General features: G+C 39.8%; 1 protein-coding gene across 1 annotated transcript in view; it reads left to right on the top strand.

Moving 5' to 3' along the window:
- Positions 1-20,605, top strand: part of adam10a (ADAM metallopeptidase domain 10a) — a 99,646-nt gene that overhangs the window by 11,524 nt on the left and 67,517 nt on the right. The window contains exon 2 of the mRNA XM_053492006.1: positions 17,897-18,047. Coding sequence (XP_053347981.1) covers positions 17,897-18,047 — 151 coding nt within the window. The remainder of the gene's footprint in view (positions 1-17,896; positions 18,048-20,605) is intronic.

Genomic DNA, 20,605 nt, shown 5'->3' with positions numbered 1-20,605 from the left:
GTAAAGATATATGAGGGGGGAAAAAAACATAAGAGAAAGAAAAAATTTTTTTTAGTTTTTTTTGGGATGGATGAGAGAATATCAAGATCAATGTAAGAAGAGTCACTGCTAAACAAGAAGTGTTTGTTTTTGTTTATTTCTTTGTAAAATATCTAAAACAAACAAACCAAAAAAAATTGTTAGAAAGCCTCAAAAAGTTCCACCTTCTGCGTTACGATTGGTTTAGAAGAAACCAATTGGTGAGAAACGTGCGTGTTGGTGGGGCTTAGCACCACAATATTAGTTAATGTTTAAATCTCAGTATCAGTCTAAGCCACCTTTGTATACTGTATAATTTTTTTTATAATAATGATGATTATTCAGATAATAATAAAAAGAACAAAACAGTTAGTAAGCTTATATGAGGATAAAGTGATGGTTAATTTTTTCGGTTCTGTGCCAAATCTAAATTGTGTTGCGTAGACAATAAGTACATTACAACAGGTCTTGGTTGTTATAAGTTTTTCTGCTCAGCACAAAGACCCGGAAACGTGAGTACAATGTAAGTAATTAGAGCCAAATTCCACAACGCTCCTTTCGTGCAAAAATGCGTTTTAAAGTTCATCCGAGACTCGTATGAAGCTTCTGCAGACGCGCTGAGCTGAACCAGATTGAGATCTTTCGGAGTTATGGTTTGTTTAGTACAAATGTAGCTCTTTTCTTTCCCTGGAAATAGTCATGGTGTTAACCGAAACTAGCCGTATGGCTAAACGAAACCGACTTCACGGTCGGTGTGCAGAGCAGAAACACCCAAGACCTGTTGTGACGTACTAACATGCATTTGAAAGAGGCTTGAAAAAATCTCCTTTAAGAAATCCGGCCTTCTGCCTTATGATTGTTTAGTCTTTATTCGTGTCTGTTATTGATTAGGAGACTTGAAGATGGAGGTGGGATTTAAATCATGTTTTTAAGCTCAAAATTAAAGATCAGTACAGTATGTGAGTCTGTTTAGGACGTCCAGGCTTTATCTCTATAAAGTCCACGTTTCTGAAGGAGAACAAGCTCCCGGAGGTGTGAAGACACACGTTGTGGTTCCCATGCCGAATGAGAAGCTGTGCGAATGATCGAATGATTTTCGTTCTCATTTCAGCACGCTGCTGTTCGGCGAGTGTGAGCCGCTCTGACTGCGATAACCCAGCAAACAAGAAGTTTGACTTGGGAGACAGATTAATATCAAGTCATGTAATAGCTTTGTAACAAGAACAGAATCAGCAGCGCTCGCTCTGCAGCATGGTGCCGAGCAGAGAGACACGCAGCCTTGGCTTTATCTGTGCTGCTGGATCATGTGACATCAGTATGTACTGATAGCGCAGGCTGGATTCAGAGACGTTTTCCATCACTGAAACTGCATGCGAAGAATAAGAAGCAGAATATATATATACAGTATATTTGTATTATATTTGACTCAGTTTCTACTTGGATCATGTAAATCTGTTGAGCTCACAGGTTTTTTTTCCCTATTTATATTTAATATTATGAATATTGTGCTCATAATAGCTGCAAAGGCTATAGGAGCTGATCCACACACACACACACACACACACACACACACACACACACCGCCTCACCTCACACTGAATTACCTCGTGATTAGCAGCAATCAGTTTTTTATGACTTTGTGCTCATGTGTAAATAAATACCATAAAAACTATATGGCTGCAAAGTTATACAAGGTGTTCGAGTCAATCTGAGACTTTAATTGTACCGAATTGAAGAGAACAGAACACACTTATGAGGGTTAAAACTAACTTTATTTCTCTGTATAATCCCTCTAATACACTTATGCACTTATCCCAGAGTTTCACAAGTGCTTGGATGTCATCAAGGTAGGAAGTTTTCTCAGTATTCCAGACTGCCTGCTTTACATCTAAAACTCTGGCCTCCCAGGAACTCCTTTAACGGTTCAAACATGTGGAAATGGCTTGGAGCGAGGTCAGGACTGTATAGGGGACGAGGCAATAACTCTCAGCTGAGTTCCTGTCATGTGCAAGTGGTGTGTGTGTGTGAATGATTGTATGTACAGTTCTCACAGACAGATGCGTCTCTTCTGTAAGTTGAGTTCTACTTTGAAGATCAAACGCTCTAATCAATCTGTTGCGGAGCTCGTTTTGTTCAGGTTTGAGTGTTTCAGTTTCGATGTTCGAAGTTTTATTGTTTCATTCTAAGACCGTCCTAAACTGTTAAGTGTAACTTTGTGTGTGTTGTACAAATCTTGCCGACGATAATACATGATAATACCTTCCGTACCTTCCTGATGAAACATGATGACATTTTCGGTAACGTTGGTCGTGACACTGAGAGTGTCTGTGGAGACAGTTTCTGATTCCAATCCAGTGTCTTGAATGCATTCAGTAGCTGTACCTTGTGCCTCGGAGAGAATCAATGGCTGTACTTTATTGCATTGTGTTTCAAAATCTTTTCTTAGTATCACCAGGAAAGCTCTTTTATCTGAACACATCTGCACGCCAGGATACAGTGGCAATGATAGTTTCTCATGAAGCAGACACTTCCTGTATGTGAGCCTTCCTTTTTTTTCGAAACAGTTTTGTTGGCCTTTGATATACTCTGAATGTATCGTTCGTCGCTGTGGGAACTTAAATTCAGTTACGGGTGTTTTGTTTGTTTTTGCATAGAGTCGTCCTAACACGGCGTTATTAGCGCCGTAGTTCTCTGCATTCCAGTGCTGATCTCATTTTAAATACACCTGTAGCGCGAGGGCAATAGTGTTCAGCACAGTTTTTTTAAAGGATCATTCTCGACCTTGGCAGTGCGCTGAACATAGCTGACCTGATTTACTTCAACAAGTTGTTTCATCACAGAAGGGGGTTCCCCTCTTATGTAAGTTGGCATCTTACACACCACAGAATACCCCATTGTGGCTGTAGAAGGTGCGCAGGCAGGCATGCAGGCATGCAATGTTTTTACATTTTTTTTTATTTTGACTGTTATTCATCATGCACCCACATCGACTCAGAGTTCATCGCCTACGTAGCCGTTTTCCCTGGATGTGTGAACTCGTTAACATTAGGGCCATGGTAGAGGCGCGAGTGCTGAGCAAATCTCTTACCACTTCCTCATTCATTTTTGCACTACATACATATGCACACACACATGCACAAGCTTCACCGCTTGCTGTGTGAAAACTCTGTAAACATACTTCGAACTTAACGCTAACTTTATATCATCGATGTTACGCCAGAATTATAGATGCCAGAAATTATAGATATTATTAAAAAAGAAATAAATCCTGTATCTGTACCATATCCTACACAATTGCCGCAGTCACACACTTTTAAGACGCTCCCTAACCGAGACCATTACTACAAGGCATCTGCGTTTCTGTGAGATTAGATTCATCATATTTTAAATAAGGGGGAAAAAATCTGTTCTATTGCCTTCCGTGTTCACTCCTGAGTCAGAAAACGCACAACTTTCTCTCCTTTTATGTGTTTATTTCTCATGATATAGTAAAGCGAATTTCGAATGTTTAGGGACTGTCCCAAAGTAAAACAAACGCTGCTGCACTTTAAAACAGCGATGTAGCTCATCTTTTGGGTCTCATCATTTTTTCCCCACTTTATACCCGCAATATCTCCATATTTCACTCCTCTCTTTACTGTAGTCATCTATTCAAGTCTAGTCTCTGAATAAAACATAACAGGAGCTCTGCTTCTCTAGCATTGCTCCCGAATCGCTTAATTCCTCCTGCGGCTCATATTACAAACCAAGTCAGGGTTTTCTTTCCCGCTACATCACACACACACACTCACACACTCACACATACACATCCCTGCTGTCAGTGCTGTGCTTAAAGACGCAGATTCCTATTAGCCAGATCAAATAAACATTCACGTAGTAAAAGGATCAAGTATTTCAAATGCTGGTTTAGAACTCTTTTCAAAACTCTAGCAACGCAGATATATTTTTTTTGTGGTCAATGCAACGCTACCGTACAGACCTACTGTACACTTGCCATAATGAGCGCTGCACTGTTCGTATTTAAGCAGAATAATATACATAGATTTGTTAATATACATTAAGTCCCTGACTTACAAACATTCTTAGATGCGAACAAAAATCACAGAAGCAGCTCACATGTATTGTAAAAATAGACACTGCAGTGCACCAGATACCAATATGTACAATTACATACAATATTTTCAGTATGTAATTAAATGTATAAAATATCCGGTATATTGTAGGTGCGTGTGTGTCAATATGATAGAAAATGCCTGTCCTGTAAATCTGTCCCTAATCCTAATTTTAGAAAATCCTCAACGAGACAGAGAGGGTTTCCAGTACAAAACAGCTCTGAGACAAAATGGAGTCCATTCAAGCACACAGTAAACACCATTTAGCATTGGCCTTCCGCAACGTCTTCAAAGGTTCCCTTGAAATGAGGTCGGCTGACCCTGTTGCGTCACTGGGATTCCCCTCGCAATTTGAAGGTGCAGTCTCAGGAGAGTATATTATGAAACCAAAACACCAAACCTGTGTGTTTGGTTCTATTTATGCTTTACCTGTCAAAGGTGTATAAGACTTACTTTGTCGGACTTACGAACGAATCCAACTTACGAACGTAATCCCACAACAAACTTGTTCATAAGTCTGGGACTAGAATGTCACTAACTATGAGTGAAAGTGACAGTCTTTGGCTGTTCACATTAGGGTCCGGAATCACTTGACCCCAAAGTCTGGTTCGTTTTAAGAACTGAATCGTTCTGCGCTCCCGACTCGGCTGGAAAAGGTGGTCTCGAGAATGATACGCCGTACTCAGGCACAGATCGAATCAGATTATGGAAGCCAATCATTCCTAAAAACAGATGTGGACGCAGTGTCATGAGTGTCATCGGTCTCCTCTGAAATTTTCATGTGCACAAAATGTAGTGTCCAATCTCATCTCTGACCTACACAGCTGTAGCTGATGAAGTACGAAGGTACGCGAGAGTGTTACTCTTGACATTATTTTTTTGGCTTAGCATGAAGATCGACTTCCTCGTCCTCTTCTTCACTTAATGGCGACTCGCAAACAAACTAGGTGCACAATGCCACTTTCTGTGTCGTATGTGAAAATATGCAAGTGTACCAGAACACGGAGAAAAAAAAAACATGTGAACACCGGCCAGCAGGGAAGTGACGAGGGGGAAGCAGTCGTTCCTGGGGACGGTACAAATCAATCGTGCCTAGTGTGAGAGTGCACTTTATCTCCCTGTTTCCCCTTGGTTGAATCCCCACCATCATCTTAAAGGCTGTTCCATTACTTGTCTTATGCTCTTTGCTCGATAAACCCTCAGAGGACGGATAGATTGAGTCAGCTGAGTGTAGTCTTCAGAAGCAAAACTTGCCCAAATTACATTTAAAGCAATTTTCTAAAACAATCTACTACGACAGTGTAGATATATTTGAAAATTTGGATTGATTAAAAAAAAAAATATATATATATATACACTCTGTTTGGATGAGTTCCTTAATTTGTCTCAAGGTTTGGGATTCTGCTTTATTCCCTGTGAACAGCGGTCGAAGGGCCCAGACAAGCAGAAAATTGCTAAAACCTTGTCATGTGTTTATACGGTTTGTGGGAAATAGTCTTGGGACTTTGGAATCCATATTAAGACCACAACAGAAAATGGTGGAGGGAGGGAAAAAACAAGCTGTCAGTCAGGGTTCAGTAAAAGTGGAGTTCTGGGAGTTTAAGAGGTTCTTGTCACTACTTACCAATTTTGTGTTTTATCGCCCCAAGGCTTCTTTGTTCCAACACAAGTGACAAAGTCATTTAAAAAATATCCAAGGTCTATTTTCTTTTCATTTTGGTGACAATCAGCCAGCTCTAGAATTATTGACATCTTTCATAAAAAAGAGCAAGCGAGCTCATTTAGGCGGCTTTCATACCAGAGTTTACTCCGATCCTAATCACTTGATGAGTTTGTGAATTTCCCCTTAGTAAATGACCAAGCGCACTGAAATGTGTCGTGTTTAACCACGCGAGAACGTCCTCTTCACTTATTTGTCACGTCTACATACAGGTATTACAATATTATCACAATGACTAAGTGCCGATTCAATTTGTATTGGGATTGTGGATCATCATTTTATAAATCTTGAGATCCAATTTTTTTTTTTTCGATTTCTTTACAATTCTTAAGTTCGATTCCAGTCTCTGTGTGCATGGAGTTTGCATGTTCTCCCCGTGCTTAGTGGGTTTCAAATGAGTGAGTGAGTTACAATTCTAAACAAACTTGGCAAATAATTTGTGTGTGCCATAGAGGATGTTGTTTAAAAGCGCGCCACCTGCAGGATTATAGAGGAACAGCAACAACAGATATTTCCGAAGATCCATCAGAGCCATGTGCATTGGTCCTGTTTAAGTTCGGTGTGCTTTCTCATCAGGAGGACCCTACTGGAGATATTTTGGATCAGATTTTGGTTCGCACCCGGATGCGATTAATGTGTGCAAATCGGACGAAACGAACCATGTGAAGAGGGAAAATGAGACTAGAGCTTGATTTAAACAGACTAAAACCTGTAGGGGTGAAATCACCTTGAAAAACAAGAACCTGCTTAACTAGAGATATTACAAACATTGACAAGATTGTAGAGTAAAAGTAACTGCATGGTTTGTCGGCCTGTCGTAACAATATGACAGAATGGAGCGTGACGTTGGGAGGTTGAAGCAAACCAGAGAAGCATGGTGTCAGTCGTGAACAGGTACCAGAAGCCCCGCTGCTAATAAACCCACTTAGAGGGGGGGGGGGGGAAGCAGAGCTCGTGTGCTCAGAGTCATGTGCTCAGTAATCCGAGCGTGTCAGCGTTAGAAGTCATTTTAACCCCTCGTGTCAGTCTGCTGATCCGACATCGTGATCTGTAGAGTCCTTTTGTGTAATCCGAGCATTCGCTGTTCACACTCAAACAATGCTCGTCTCTGTTTCTCTTTTGCCATTCTCTCGCGTTTCTTATGTAAAGCAGAATGTTGGTGCAGATCAGTGCTGCTGGGTCTAAACTGTGTGTGTGTGTGTGTGTGTGTGTGCGTGCGTGTGTGTCAGCTACAGGGTGTGTACAGTCTATGTAAAGACAGCACAGAGGACATGTATGAGCCGGCCTGGGCACGTGTGCACACGTGAAAAAGTGTGTTGTGTACAGTGTGGTGCGTTGATGAAAAGAATTTTTCCTTCTGTACTTTAGAAACACACTCTTAAACCTTGTGGAAAGCCTTCCCAGAATAGTTGAAGCTGTTATGGCTGCAAAAGGGCGGGAACAACTTCATATTAAAACAGATTTAAAACTTGTATAACAATAATGGTTGTTTTGCATAATACTTTTCCTCAAACACAACAATTCAGACACAAAAACAGAATTTTTTTAGCGCCTTTTTATTCCTGTCGCCTGCCTGCATGTCATCTTACGTCATTGTGGTCCGTTATATTCTGTCGTTCCCATTTATCCACAAAACTATGCATAGTATTAAGCATATATATGCACTATTCACTTTCATGGAAGACTCAATACGTGAGGGGTTTGTTACTTGTCTTACAGAACAAATTTTTGGGATTAAGCTGCTAGAGTTGTAATCTAGACTAAGAAAAAAATAATCTTTCAATTACATAGAAGGATAGATCGAGCCCAAAGGAAATTCCACAAAGGAAACAGATTTCTGTTAATTATCAATGAATAATCCTTTATTGATTGTTTATGATTGATAAGGTACAGGAAGCATTCAAGTCAAGCCAGGACTTGTGATGAAATTTCTTATTAACTTCTACAGAAAACATAAAGCACAGTATAGTGATGAGACTTTACGCCACAGTAAATTATTTGAATAGTGCACACGTTTTAAAGCAGGCTGAACGCCAGATGTTTCTTTAAGGCCAGCGTTCCAGATGTGAAGCAGGCAGTCTGATCATGACTCTGGCGGACTGAGAAAACATTCTACCTTCATGGTATTTGAGGAGAAGTATATTAGTGTAGCAGGGGGACTATACAGAGAAATAAAGGAGTTTTTTTTGCTCTTGTAAGTGTGTTCAAATCAAAGTTCTTACTTTTACCTCCCCTTGTATTTCGCAATGTGACCCAAAGTGAAGAAAAATGATTTGTCCTTTTTTTTGCAACTTGAGAAGTTTACTGAATACAGGAAGTGAGGCAACAGCTTAACAGTTTACATTTAAATATGCTAAATCTACTTTGTAGAGCACTAATGGTTTAAAATGGTTTTGGTCGTCTTTTGTTTGAAGGAAATTGGGCTAAATGGTGTTTGGACCCCTAAATCGCTTCCTGTATATTTAGTTATGCATCATTATAAAAGCACCACAACCGCAACGTATTAATTTTGAATGATTTACTCGGTTTCAAATCAAATTCTAAGCCCTATTTCTTCTGTTTTTGCTCTGTATCATCTCACCCTTCTCGCTCTGTGACACTGGAAACAGTTCCGCCGATTCGTTGTTTTAATGGAAAAGCTCCTTCTCTTTCATTACGTGCTGCTTTTGTGCGCCGCCACTTTCAGACGGATTCCATGCCCTGATCCGAACTCGCAGTCCTTGTCCAGGGTTAGCAGATCGCTTTGAAGTTTCTTAAGCACCACTGAATTAAATGTCAGTTTATAAAAGTTAGAGTGCTGGAAGAACGAGAAGAGTTTAGCGTGAAGAGGTTGAATGTGTAGAGCACGCCTCTTGAAGACGGGAAATTATTTTGCATGTTGAAAACGGGTGCCAGTCGCGAGCGCTAACGTTTTGGACGCCAATCCGAAAAAAGCTTTAATATTGATTTAGTTTAGGAATAAGTGCAAAAATCACGTTATCATACGAGTGTCATAGAAAGGCTGGAATTGTCCTTCTTGTACACATTGCAGGGTTTAATTTAGATTAATGCGGTGCACTGTTTTCTGAAGTGTATTGTGTGCGGTACCAACACAAGGGACAGGTTGTGGATTGCACACGGTATGTCCTACGTACAGTATAGTCAGTATACACAGGGTAATGTGAAAACCGACCAGAAGTTACTAGTGCAATACTAAGAACAAAAACTACAAGATATACAGGATAAGAAACATATAAAGAATATAAATCACAAATTCAAAACAAGAAAGAGAGAAATGAGGTTAATTGCAGTGCAGCCATTGTTATGCAGTTGTTATTTATATGTGAAAAATGCAAATAGTATTAATCCTTCATATACCTAAGAGACAATGAAATTGAGACTGTAATGACAAGATATGGAGAAGTGAGAGGAACTGAGCAGATTGTGAATCTTAACAGATGAGAAAGTTACTGTATGCGTGTAACACCTGGTGTATGTACTGTAGCAGATGAGCCTATATAGTGTTAAGCTTTGTTTCCTGAAAGTTTGTGTGTTTCGTCCATCCATTCACTTATTATCTATACAACCTGATCCTGTGTAGGGCTGCAGGGGGCCCGGAGCCTCTCCCAGAGTACCAAAGCAGGGTATACACGCTGAATGTGGTGCCAACCTTTTGAAGGACACAAGCACACACACACACACAAGCACACACACACACAAGCACACACACACACAAGCACACACACACACAAGCACACAAGCACACACACACACCCAGTCATACGCTACAGGCAATTTGGAAACACCAGTCAGACCATACCACATGTTTTTCCTGAGGTCCGTTCTTTATTCTTCTAAATGAATGTCGTTTCAAACTTTTAATGCTATTGGTACTGATGCATCAGAATCCCTTTTTTTTTTTTTTTTTTTTTGGGGAAATGCCCGATTTGTAAATTTGATAAAAATAAAGTTAATTTTGATTATTTTGCGTTCGAGGTGGTAAAATAGTGTAGTTCCTCTATAATCCTCCGTGTGGTCCGCTCTAAACTGTTCACACATTAGTCGGCAGCGCAGCGCCCTTTTTAGTGGAAGCGAATTATTAGTGAGGTTTGTTGAGAATTGTAACGAAACCCAATGAATATTGTATTTAGATATTTATAGTATCGTCATACAAATTAAATCGGCGTCTAGCAGTGGCGGCTGCTCTAATGCTACAAGGGAAGCCCCGCTTCCTCTACTATGTCAGAAAATAAATGCTCATATATGCACTGTCGTATTTATATTGGTTTTAATAAAAGTGCGCTAGAACGCAACTTCGTGACTTGCTCATTCAGAATCAGGTGTTTATTGTAGATTGTTTGACGCGATTTTCTTGCCATACATATCCGTGCAGCACAGCACGTTAAACCCTCCTGAAGCCTAGCTTCACTGGAGCTCTATGGGCAAGCACAAAGGAGCTTTTTTCACTGCAGAAAAGCTGGACGGTAATTGGATAAATGCACCAAAATCGTCACTTCCAGGGAAGCTCAGCGTCTCTGGGAGTCAATAGAGCAGTGGGCGGGCCAGGACGCTGGGCTGTTGCATGATGATTGGAGGAGCTGTTTAAAGGACGGAACCCCTTTTTTGATTGACAGCATGTCTTGAGTAGACATCAGCGCTACAGAGATTCGAGTTCAGTCCCATGCGGATTTGCAAGTGAAGTGGTACGACGATGCTGCACTCTGTATTGTTTGCTGGTGATATAAACCTTTTTTGTTTGTACAAATCATTCTTTAAATAAAAAAACAACAACAACATATTATAGTGTTCTTGACGTTGCTCCTTCTTTTAGCATTGTAAAGTTAGTTTGTTCATATAATTAAAGTAGCTCGTGGAAGGGGAAACTAGCCAGCTAGCAAGCTGTGCATAATGGCAGACGCAGACGGTGCTAATATTGTTGACCTGCTTTTGGCAAAACCATTAAGTAGTCTTCCTTACAAGGAGAGACTCAGAATTAAACGGCAGGGCAGACCAATGCCCAAGAATGATCTGGTGCAAAAATCAGGAAAAGAATAACAGGTCTTTTCAGCTCTCCTGGTATGACAAGGTGAACTGGCTGACTGGAAGTGCTGTGACAAAGAAAATGTACTGTTGGCCATGCCTCTTGACTAAACCTTCTCAGGGAATGGGATGTGTTTGAGCAACCTTGCTCTCCTGGCCATTGAGAGGAAACTGGTTAAGTCCCTGGAAAAGACGGCCAATTGGTACGACAGGGTCACAGAGCATTTTCTGCAAAAGGAACGAAGGGCGGAATTTGCAGTACGTACAAATAGCATAATGAATTTTATGATGAAGGCCTAATAGGCGTCTAGGTATCGCGATATTACCGTATCGGTCATCCTTGCCGATTTGTGTCATTTTGTTGCTATGATGTGCACAATTCCGTCAAAGTATCATAAGGTTTAGTGGTATGTAGGTGTATACATTTTTGACATATCAGGATTGTCTTCTTGTTAGACAGTATTATGACTTTATTTTTAATATAATATGTGTGTTTTAAAACATCGCCCATTAAACATGGTGGTACGTAGCCGGTGTCTCAGGTCAGCTGCATGAGCCGAAACCTTCACCTTTTGAAAGTTTTTGATCTTGCACAGATTACTGCGAACCTCATTTTTTCAGAGGTTAATCTCTGACTAAAGAGAAACAGAGTAGAAAATAATTAAAAAAAACATTTTAAACTCTGACAAAGCACGGCAACAGATAAAGTCTGACCGCAGTGCACTACTGACTGTCTGTCCTTTCACACACAGTGAGAAGTGTTTAAATTAAAAGGAATGCACAGTTGGTGTGTCATGTTCATCTTTATTCATTCTCTCTCTCTCTCTTTCTCTGGATGAGTTGAGGGAGGCGGTTATCGCTGTCACACAGGTGGAGAGTCCACAGCAGGACCTTTAGCGCACTGTATCCATCATCCGTCTCCTTCTCTCAGTCCTCTTCCCACATCTTTCACTTTTTCTCTTTACATCCCACTCTGCTTCTGTCTTCCAGTCTCCCTCTTTATCTCGCTCTTCTAGCGCTTGTCTTGTAAATCCCTTCTCGGACATTTTTCAACGTTAAGGAGTTCGCTCATCCAAACCGATGCCTTTTATTGAGTTGATGGAGAGAAAGGAAAACAAAACAAAAAGCCGGCATGCAAGAGTTTGCTGTTATCTAAAAATGCACATTTACTCGAAGTTAAAGCAATCAGAGAACATTTATTGTGGGGAAAAATGACAAATTGTGCCTCCCTCGGGATAGAAGAGGTTAGATAAGAAAATAAAAGAGGGGCAGGTGTCTCGACCAGGGCTTCCTTTGACAGATATGATTTGCCTTTGGGTTTCCTTTACTCTTTTCACCTGGGCTGAGACTAAGCCAGGAAACTTCCTGCCGATGAATTAGGTGGAGGTGGTTCTGTCATGAGGCGTGCCGTACTTGGTGATGGTCTCCCGCTGCGCTACAGAATGTGCATCCGGAGATGACACCATCGACGAGAGCAACGTGCACAGATGGAGAAAGAAGTTTAATGAAGGGGAAACCAGCATTGAAGACAGACCACGCAGTGCAAGACCATCAACTACTGCGATGCAGGACTTTGAGGTGCAAGTTCATTGCTCGTGATGGAGACGATGTTTGAGTAGCACCTTTATACAGAATAAACTTTTTTTGCCCACTTTTACACTACTTTTGGGACAGGTCTTGTAAACATTAGCCATAAGTTCACTGGAAGGTCTTTTAGTGTAGCACACTCTATAGGAAAGTGCTATCTACCCTCTTCTATATACATGCGCTTACAGGGGAGTTGCTGTGATTGACAGGACTGTAGCATTCCTCCCACCCATAGAGCATGGCCAGTTTGCAGTTTAGACTCCCAGCCATGGCATAACCATAGCTGGGACATTCAGCTCCCTTCAGGGCGCTTGATGGATGTTTTTAAAATGTGTTCCAGCCTCGAAGAATCTGAAGAGAAATGTTAATGTATAAAATGCAGTTCACTTTTAGCAGGTGCCGCTGGTTATTTGTGGTTGAACGCAGCAGTGTCGCCCTACTTTAGTACGTCAAATCACATGGTGTAGCAGCGCAGTGTGTGGCAGTACACAGTGTAATGTCACGGTATGTAGCAGCATGATGTGTAGCAGCGGCTGCTTCAGGAGGTGCCACTGTCCTTGTGTTGCCAATTGTTGCATCACCGCGAACCGTTAAAAAACCAAAGACTTCCGACGGCTTTGCTGCATCACGTCGAGGTGCTGCCAGCGTGAAGAGATCATGTCTCTTCCTGTTGGCTGGAATACCATCTGTTCTTCTGGCATTCCAACTTCTGGCCAGATTTATAACATGTTGATAATTAATTATGAAATGTACAGGTATGTGACATACTTCTTCTTTATTATTTTAGAAGAACACAAAGGCAGTAGGCTGACTGGGTGTTGTTTCTACATCCAAAGATAAAGAGTGTCACGTTTAAAAGACTGGATAAACTCAGCTGTTCTCTTTTAAACAGTCTGCAGGGGGTGTAAGGCAAAAGTAGCAGAGTCAATAGACATAGAAAAATCAAGTGCCTTGCCTTAAGGTAAATGCTTTAATTGTGAAGGCCGCTCATTAGGAAAGGAAGGAAAGTGTTTTCAGAGTCCTCCAGTGAAGTTTTAATGGAATGCTAACAATTCTTATTGAAAAAGTTGGTAATGAAAACAGAACACTTAAAATGCGCCTGGATGGAAAATGTGTGTTTTTATTCTCTACATTAAACCGTGTGGGAGAGGATTAGGGCCACCAATAATCAATATTTGTGTTTTGATTAGTTCTTTTTTTTCTCGCATTTTTACTTTAATCTCAGGATTCTTTCCTCGCAGGATTCTGAATATAATCTCAGAATTCTGAATAATCTCATAGATTAGATTTTTTTCCTCAAAAATTCTGACTTTCTTCTAAGGATTATGACTTTTAATCTCAGATTTTTCTTTCCCCTTAGAATTTTGACTATAATATTAAAATTATTATTTTTTCCCTCAGAATTTTGACTTTAATCTCAGGATTCTGCCCTTTTTTCTCAGAAATCAGACTTTTTCCGAACCCAAACTGTTTAGACTTTGTGGCTCAAGAAACCCAATTATTTTACAAAACTGCTTTACACCAATTTAATATTCCCAACTCTAAACAAAGTCATGGTTAAGCATTAAAAGCGAGTCACCAGTAGTCACCAAGTCATGTTAATTGCTAAAGATTTTGAATAAAATTTCAGTCAATTACCCTTCATGTAGACAAAAAGGTTTCCACACCTGAGAAACAAAATTTCTTTAGAAATCAGAGTCGTTAAAAAAAAAAATCGGCTGTTAATACGCTATTTTGCTATTTCTAGCCTTGCTCATTGTTACTACACGTGCAGCGTCTTTCTTTTACGACACAAACTCTCCTAGATTATCCCGAGTTAATGAGGATGTGTCCGTGTCCTGCTGAGATGAAACTCTCTGAAGCACTCTGTCAAGATGTGACACTTCTTCCTGTTATTTGTGCACAGCCTGATCTAAATAAACCGTACACTCTGTAGACACACTCTCCATTAAAGCAGTTGTAGTCGACTGTTGGTTATATAAGATGTGTGTTAGAGCCGGGGTTTAATAGCAATGTGAAAAATCTCGCCTGCACTAAATGTCTCAACGCTTACGTGATAAATAGAGAATGAATTTAGTTTTCGGGTTTTTCCGTCTAGTTTGATTTGTCTGTATTTATTTTGCCGAGTACTTTACACATTATGATTAGATTGCAAACGACCCCAAAGTTAAGGGTTTCAGCTCGTTTCTAAGAACAGCACTAGAACAGACTCATGGGGTGCTTGGCATTACTTTAATTACTGTACGCTCACTCGTTTCCTTTCCTTGGCTGTCTTCTTCTCCTCAAAGCTTCTTCCTCTGAGGATGTGAGGGGGAAAATGCAAGTCAAGAAAAAGAAAACAAGGAAACGACACTAAATTTGTTTTCGTAATGAGACGAGCTTGCTCAGTGAGGCGAGACTTTCAAGCTACTCGTTTTTAACATTACGGGAACAGGGTACGGCTGTAGTTTGGTCTTTTAAAAACTTCTTCGAGGCAAATCCTTATGTTTGTTGGAAATTCCAACACATTTTTATCGGTCTATGGTTTTCATTCAAACCAGATTTATATTAATTGTCAATCATTTTGCTTTACTATCATCTTGTCAAATTAATTTACAGAAAACAGGGATTAATTAATTTTCTGTGACACTAGTCTCAGCCGTCATTCACATCACCAGGTCGACTTACATGGGAAGTGAAAAGCTGGAACTTTTCAGAGGAATGATGTGATTTTCATCCTCTGTGCTTTTAAGCTACAACATTTAAAAGACCGAGTTCTCTCGTTCCTCTGGTTTATGTTTTCCTCAGTGTTTTAGACTTGACTTACACAGATATGTCTGTACTGTATGTTAAAAGATTTATGTAAATACGAGTGCATATACAGTAAGGGTGCGGCGGATCACAGATCTCACGGTTCGGATCCGATGAAGGTGTTCAAAGTTTTAAAAAAAATCGTAAAATATGATATTTAATACTTTGCTATATTTTGATATTTAATAAGTGGAATAATATGAGGCATGAGGATTATTTAAATCGTTATTCTATCTTGGGCTGGAAAAATGTGTCTTAATAAATTGAGGTTAATGCTAGTAAAATAAAGTATACAGTATAATGCGTAGATTATTGAGTTAGGGTATGAGTTTCACTGTGTGGCCTTTTTTTTTTCCTTTAAAGTGGTGGGTGTTTAGTACTGCCCATGTGGGATTTTCTACATACACTCCCTGGCCAAAAAAAACCTGCCCTTTTAGAAGGAACAGTTTTTCAGGCCACATCAAGCAACGAAAACAATTAATGACATTTGAAATTACTGGAGCTGAGTCAAGAACCTTTTACACATGATCTAAACCTAGAGGGATAAGGCAGAACCGTCAGCTTTGTGAAAGAGACGTGGTCGGAAGAAATAATAAACGGAGATGACTTAGACACTTGGTGAAGTTGCATGGTGGAGGATTTAACAGTAAAAGCTATAGAGATATTTACTAGTAAGAGTACGAGGATTTCCATACACACATGATGTGATGAGAACTCGCAGGATTGGGACTAAACAGCTGTCTGGCCTTAAGAAAACTAATCAGAAAAAAGGCTTAAGGTTTATTACTGTATCACATGATGGCTGCACACACATCACACACACAATGAGGCACTTTTTGATACTCAATGGCATCCAGAAAAGTCTTAAAGTTCAGTACCCAGCCTTATCCACTCGTATTATGGACTCGTAATCAACAACATGTAGTTTATAAAAGGAATGAATCACACTTAATGTAGTGAAGATTCTAAGGACGTGTTTTTGAGGACATGAGGACATGTTTCTAAGGACACGAAGTCTCCGGTGTCAGAGCATTTCCTGTACTGTACATTTTGTTTGCTTTGTTGTTTTACTGGTATTAAGCTGCATTAGGGGAAAAAAAAAACTGAAAGAAAACTTAAAAATAAAGTAAACACTAACCGAAGCAAGCTCGTTCTACAGCGTTATTATAAACGGATAAGTTGTGGTGAGGTTTTTTTTTTTTTTTTTTTTCGTTTTCTTTTTTTTGTGTGTGTGTGTGGAGCGGGAGATGAGATTGTGCTGTAATGTTTGGGTCAGGCCATAGCTTTACCCTCAAGAGACGGTACTTCTCTGAAAACAGGAAATGCACAGCATCTCACGTTGTCTCACTCACATCCTTTCCAAACACATGTTAAGATGATGCAGAGGATTGCGTTGGGTTGAAACTGTCAGTTAGGAGAGACGTGCACCATGGGGGAGATTAATCATGGAGCTCGCCGATCCACGTCCAGACAGGAGGGGATGTGTGTGTTGTGTTGTGTTGTGTTGTGTTGTGAGGGGAAGGTCTGTTCTCAGGACGTGTTATTATTAGCATGCGACCATACTGTATCTGGAACGTGCTTATTTTCAGAGCCAGGAAGGATGTAATACAACAAAACACTCACGCTGTGCACAATAGGCTAGATCTAAACACTTCAACGTGTGGCGCAGTATGCACAAAGAATGGTTTCAATCCGTCCCACACACACACAGCGAGTTATTAAACACACACCTGCGCCCATTGAGGCTGGCGTTCCTGACTGTAGCTCGTCATAAGCGTGAGTCTAACTCGTCATAATCCTCCTGTTACAGGTGATGCGACGTGTTTAGTCTAAAAACTAATCATGATTTCTCTCTTTCTCCATCCCTCCATCATTCTTTCCCTTTCCTGCTTTCTCACTCTCGTTTTTGTTTCCGTCTCCTTCCGTCCACATTTCCCTCGGTCCTTCCCTCCTTCCTGCTTTCCTGTTTCTTCTTGCTCATCCTGTTATCCCTTATCCCTCTTTCCTTCTTTTTCTTTTTTCCTCTATTATTTATGCTCATGAACTCAAACATGGTTTACTTCATTACTTCTCTCCAATCATTTTCTCCTTATCTTTTCTTTTTCTTTCCTTGTCGTACCATATATTTCTGTCCTCTTTTTTGCTTTTTTTTACTCCATCTGCTCTTTTTTCCTCTTTTTTTTTGTTCTTACTTTCTGTCTTCCTATTTTCTTCCTGTTTGTTTATTTTTTTTCTCTGATGTTTGTCTCCCTTTGCATTATTTTCTTTCTTTAAACCTTCTCTTTTTCATTTCTTGTTTTTTTTTCTCTTTACTTGTCCCTTTCCTCTTTCTCCTTTACCTGTTTCTTGTTTTTTTCTACATGTGCTGCCTTTTATCTTTTCTTTTTCCTTCTTCCTTGCCTTCTTCTCTTTTTTCATCCATAACTTCTTTATATCATTTCCACCCTTATGTTTGTTCTACCTTTTTACATCTTCCCCTATTTTTTTTCTTTTTCTCCTTTCTCCTCTCTCTTTTACTGCATTTTCATGCTTTTCTTTGCATATTTTTCTTCCTTTTAAATCTTTTCCTTCTTTCCTCTCTCCCTCTGTCCTTTTCCTCTTTTTACCTATTTTATCTTTCTTTTTTAAATTTTTCTCTCTCTCTCTCCAGGTCAATATGAGAATCGCCTACACAAGTACATTCGGCACTACGAGGGTTTGTCCTACGACACAAACGACCTTCACAGCAAACATCAGAGGGCTAAAAGAGCTCTGTCTCACGAGGACAAGTTCGTCCATCTGGAGTTCCACGCCCATGGCAGGTCAGTGTTCAGCCTCCCACGATGCACTTCTGCCACGATGTCAAAGTGTGACTGGTGCACTTCAGGACACTGTCACTGTGTGGATCCAACAACAGCGCCAAAGTCGAGCTATAATAATCGTCTTTACTGAAAACGGCATTCATAACGACCTGTTGAGAATTAAATCTGAGCCTTTACTGTGAGACGTCATGGAAACACGACAAACAAACCAGCAGCTGTGCGCGAATATCCAGAATATCCCATTAAAAACCCATATAAATAACTGTCTCTGCCTTTATTTATGTTTGTCCTGGGGATTTGAGGGAAACACAGCTGCTCGGGTTAATCACAAGGGAGCTGCACACGATGCCTGATTTATATTTGTGTTGAGGTTTGAATGGGGCTGCACGATTAATCAAAATGAATAAATCACGATCTCGATTCATGCGTACGCGCAATCTCATTACTGATTCACTCGCGTGTGTCTCCCCGCATTCAGATCACGCTGCATTCGCTTATTCACTCACACACTGTAAATATACTAAACACTATTAAGTCACCAATCAGGCCAGAGATTAGCGAATGATTCAGTCATACAACTCAGTCGTTTCTCTCAAGTCTCTTTCCTTCTCATTTATGGTGTTCATAATATCACAAAGTTCATTCGCTTAATTCCAGCCAATCAGAGGCTCGAGGAGAGACAGTACCAGCGAAATCGGAAGCAGGAGGTGGAGACATTTTGACGACTTGTTTCTGATTGGCTCTCTCATATTCTCTGTGCCCCTCAATGCACATGGGTCATGGGTTATGTTTTTTTTTCTATTGTTTTGTTTATCATTGCATGCATCATATATATATAGTATATCGTTTTTTATATCAGTAGTATTTACATCAGCATAAGTTAAATGTCTCGAAAAACTAAAACTTCAATATATACAGTTTGAATAGGGATAAAACTAATTGTAGTAGTTCATCTAACCTTTGAGAACAGATCAAATGCCAACTTGCATAGAAGTATACAAGATAAATAATAAAGCCTTTGACAACAATAGATTCTGCACTATGCAATTAATTACTACCCGACAAACTCCATAATTTTTTCCTTATATTAGTAATAATAATAATATAAACTAATACATGTGATGTAGTGGGCTTAGTGTCCAAAACCCAAAGATTCTGTTTGTTATTTATTTGTATTTATTATTGCTAATGTTCTATTCATGTTCAATAGCTCAATAAGTTATTCACTTTAAGGCTTCTAAAATGAGAAAAAAGCCGTGTAGCCAGCAGTTTATATTTGTTTATTTATTTATTTTATTGAAACAATAAGAATCGTGTAAACTTCATTCCCATAGAGGACAAAAATCATGATCAACGTTTTAGCAAGAATCGTGCAGCCCTAGGCCAGAAGGCAACATGATGCAATCACAGCTGGTTTCATGTCTGACTTCTAACATCTGCTCTTGTAGTTTTATTCAAACACAAAACGACGCATTGCATTTAGAGACACTGGTGCTGTGGACCATTTCGTCTACCATAGCGAGGACGGCATTAAGGACCCGGCTGCTTTATTCTCCTGCTTCTGGTGAAAGTGGGTCTGTGTTCTCTCTGGATGAAACCCGGTTTCAGCTGTTTCAGAGTTCTGCGATCATATACAGACAACATGTTTGCGTGTCAAGTACTACCGCTTAGATTTATTTACGGTAATGGGCGTTTGGCTGTTTTCTGGAACGCTCCTGTTTATTACAGTCCGTGTTTAGAAGAAGAGTCTGCTGTTTTTGGGGCCTGTGGCAGGTTTGGAAGTAAATCCATAATAAGAATGATAAAGATCCTGCTAGTGATATATCTGCTGTTTGGCAAGTGATGAAGTTCTCCTGTGTGATCAGCCAAATGTTGTCTAACTGATGCGCCTGAGGAATGCCAGAACATTGATCATTTCTTAATGTATCAGAACTGATGAAGTTTCCTGCAGAGATAAGTTTCTTCTTTAGTGCAGTGATTGTTCGGGGTTGGTTCTGATAGACTTCTGACTTCAGATGATCGCAGAGAAAAAAGTTGAGTTGTGTTAGGTCTGGTTCTGTTCGATCCTTTATCGTTAGTCCCTAACAACAGACCATACTTTGTGTTACCTCAAATCAAGTGTGCGCTACAAACGCAAGAATTTTGATGATCACTTAGCCTTAGGAAGATCCTTTCATCTTCTCAGGTTGTTTTAAATTCTTTTATTGGCAGTTAAAGCTCTTATTCAGTAAAACTTATTTTGTATTTTTTTTATTGAGGTGCATATCAGTACTGTATATTACACTAGATCTTGTTGTTTTTCTAGCATTAATTTTCCGAGCATTTATTTTCTACATTCTACTGACAATACTGGGGCATCAAACCTATAAAATAATGCACATGGAATTAGGTTATTATGTAACAACAACAACAATAACAGTCAGTTATTATTTTTAGACACAGGAAGTTTCTTTCTGGAATAGTTCTTGCAAGAACAGTATTGTGTCAAGTGCATTTGGAAAACCCATCAAGCACCACGATGAAACTGGCTTTCATGAAGACCATCACAAAAAAAAGCA

This window comes from Clarias gariepinus, chromosome 3 (assembly GCF_024256425.1).
Source record: "Clarias gariepinus isolate MV-2021 ecotype Netherlands chromosome 3, CGAR_prim_01v2, whole genome shotgun sequence".
NCBI classification, from domain to species: domain Eukaryota; kingdom Metazoa; phylum Chordata; class Actinopteri; order Siluriformes; family Clariidae; genus Clarias; species Clarias gariepinus.
The sequence above is the reverse complement of the archived record's forward strand: the minus strand, read 5'-3'. Positions and strand labels throughout refer to the sequence as shown.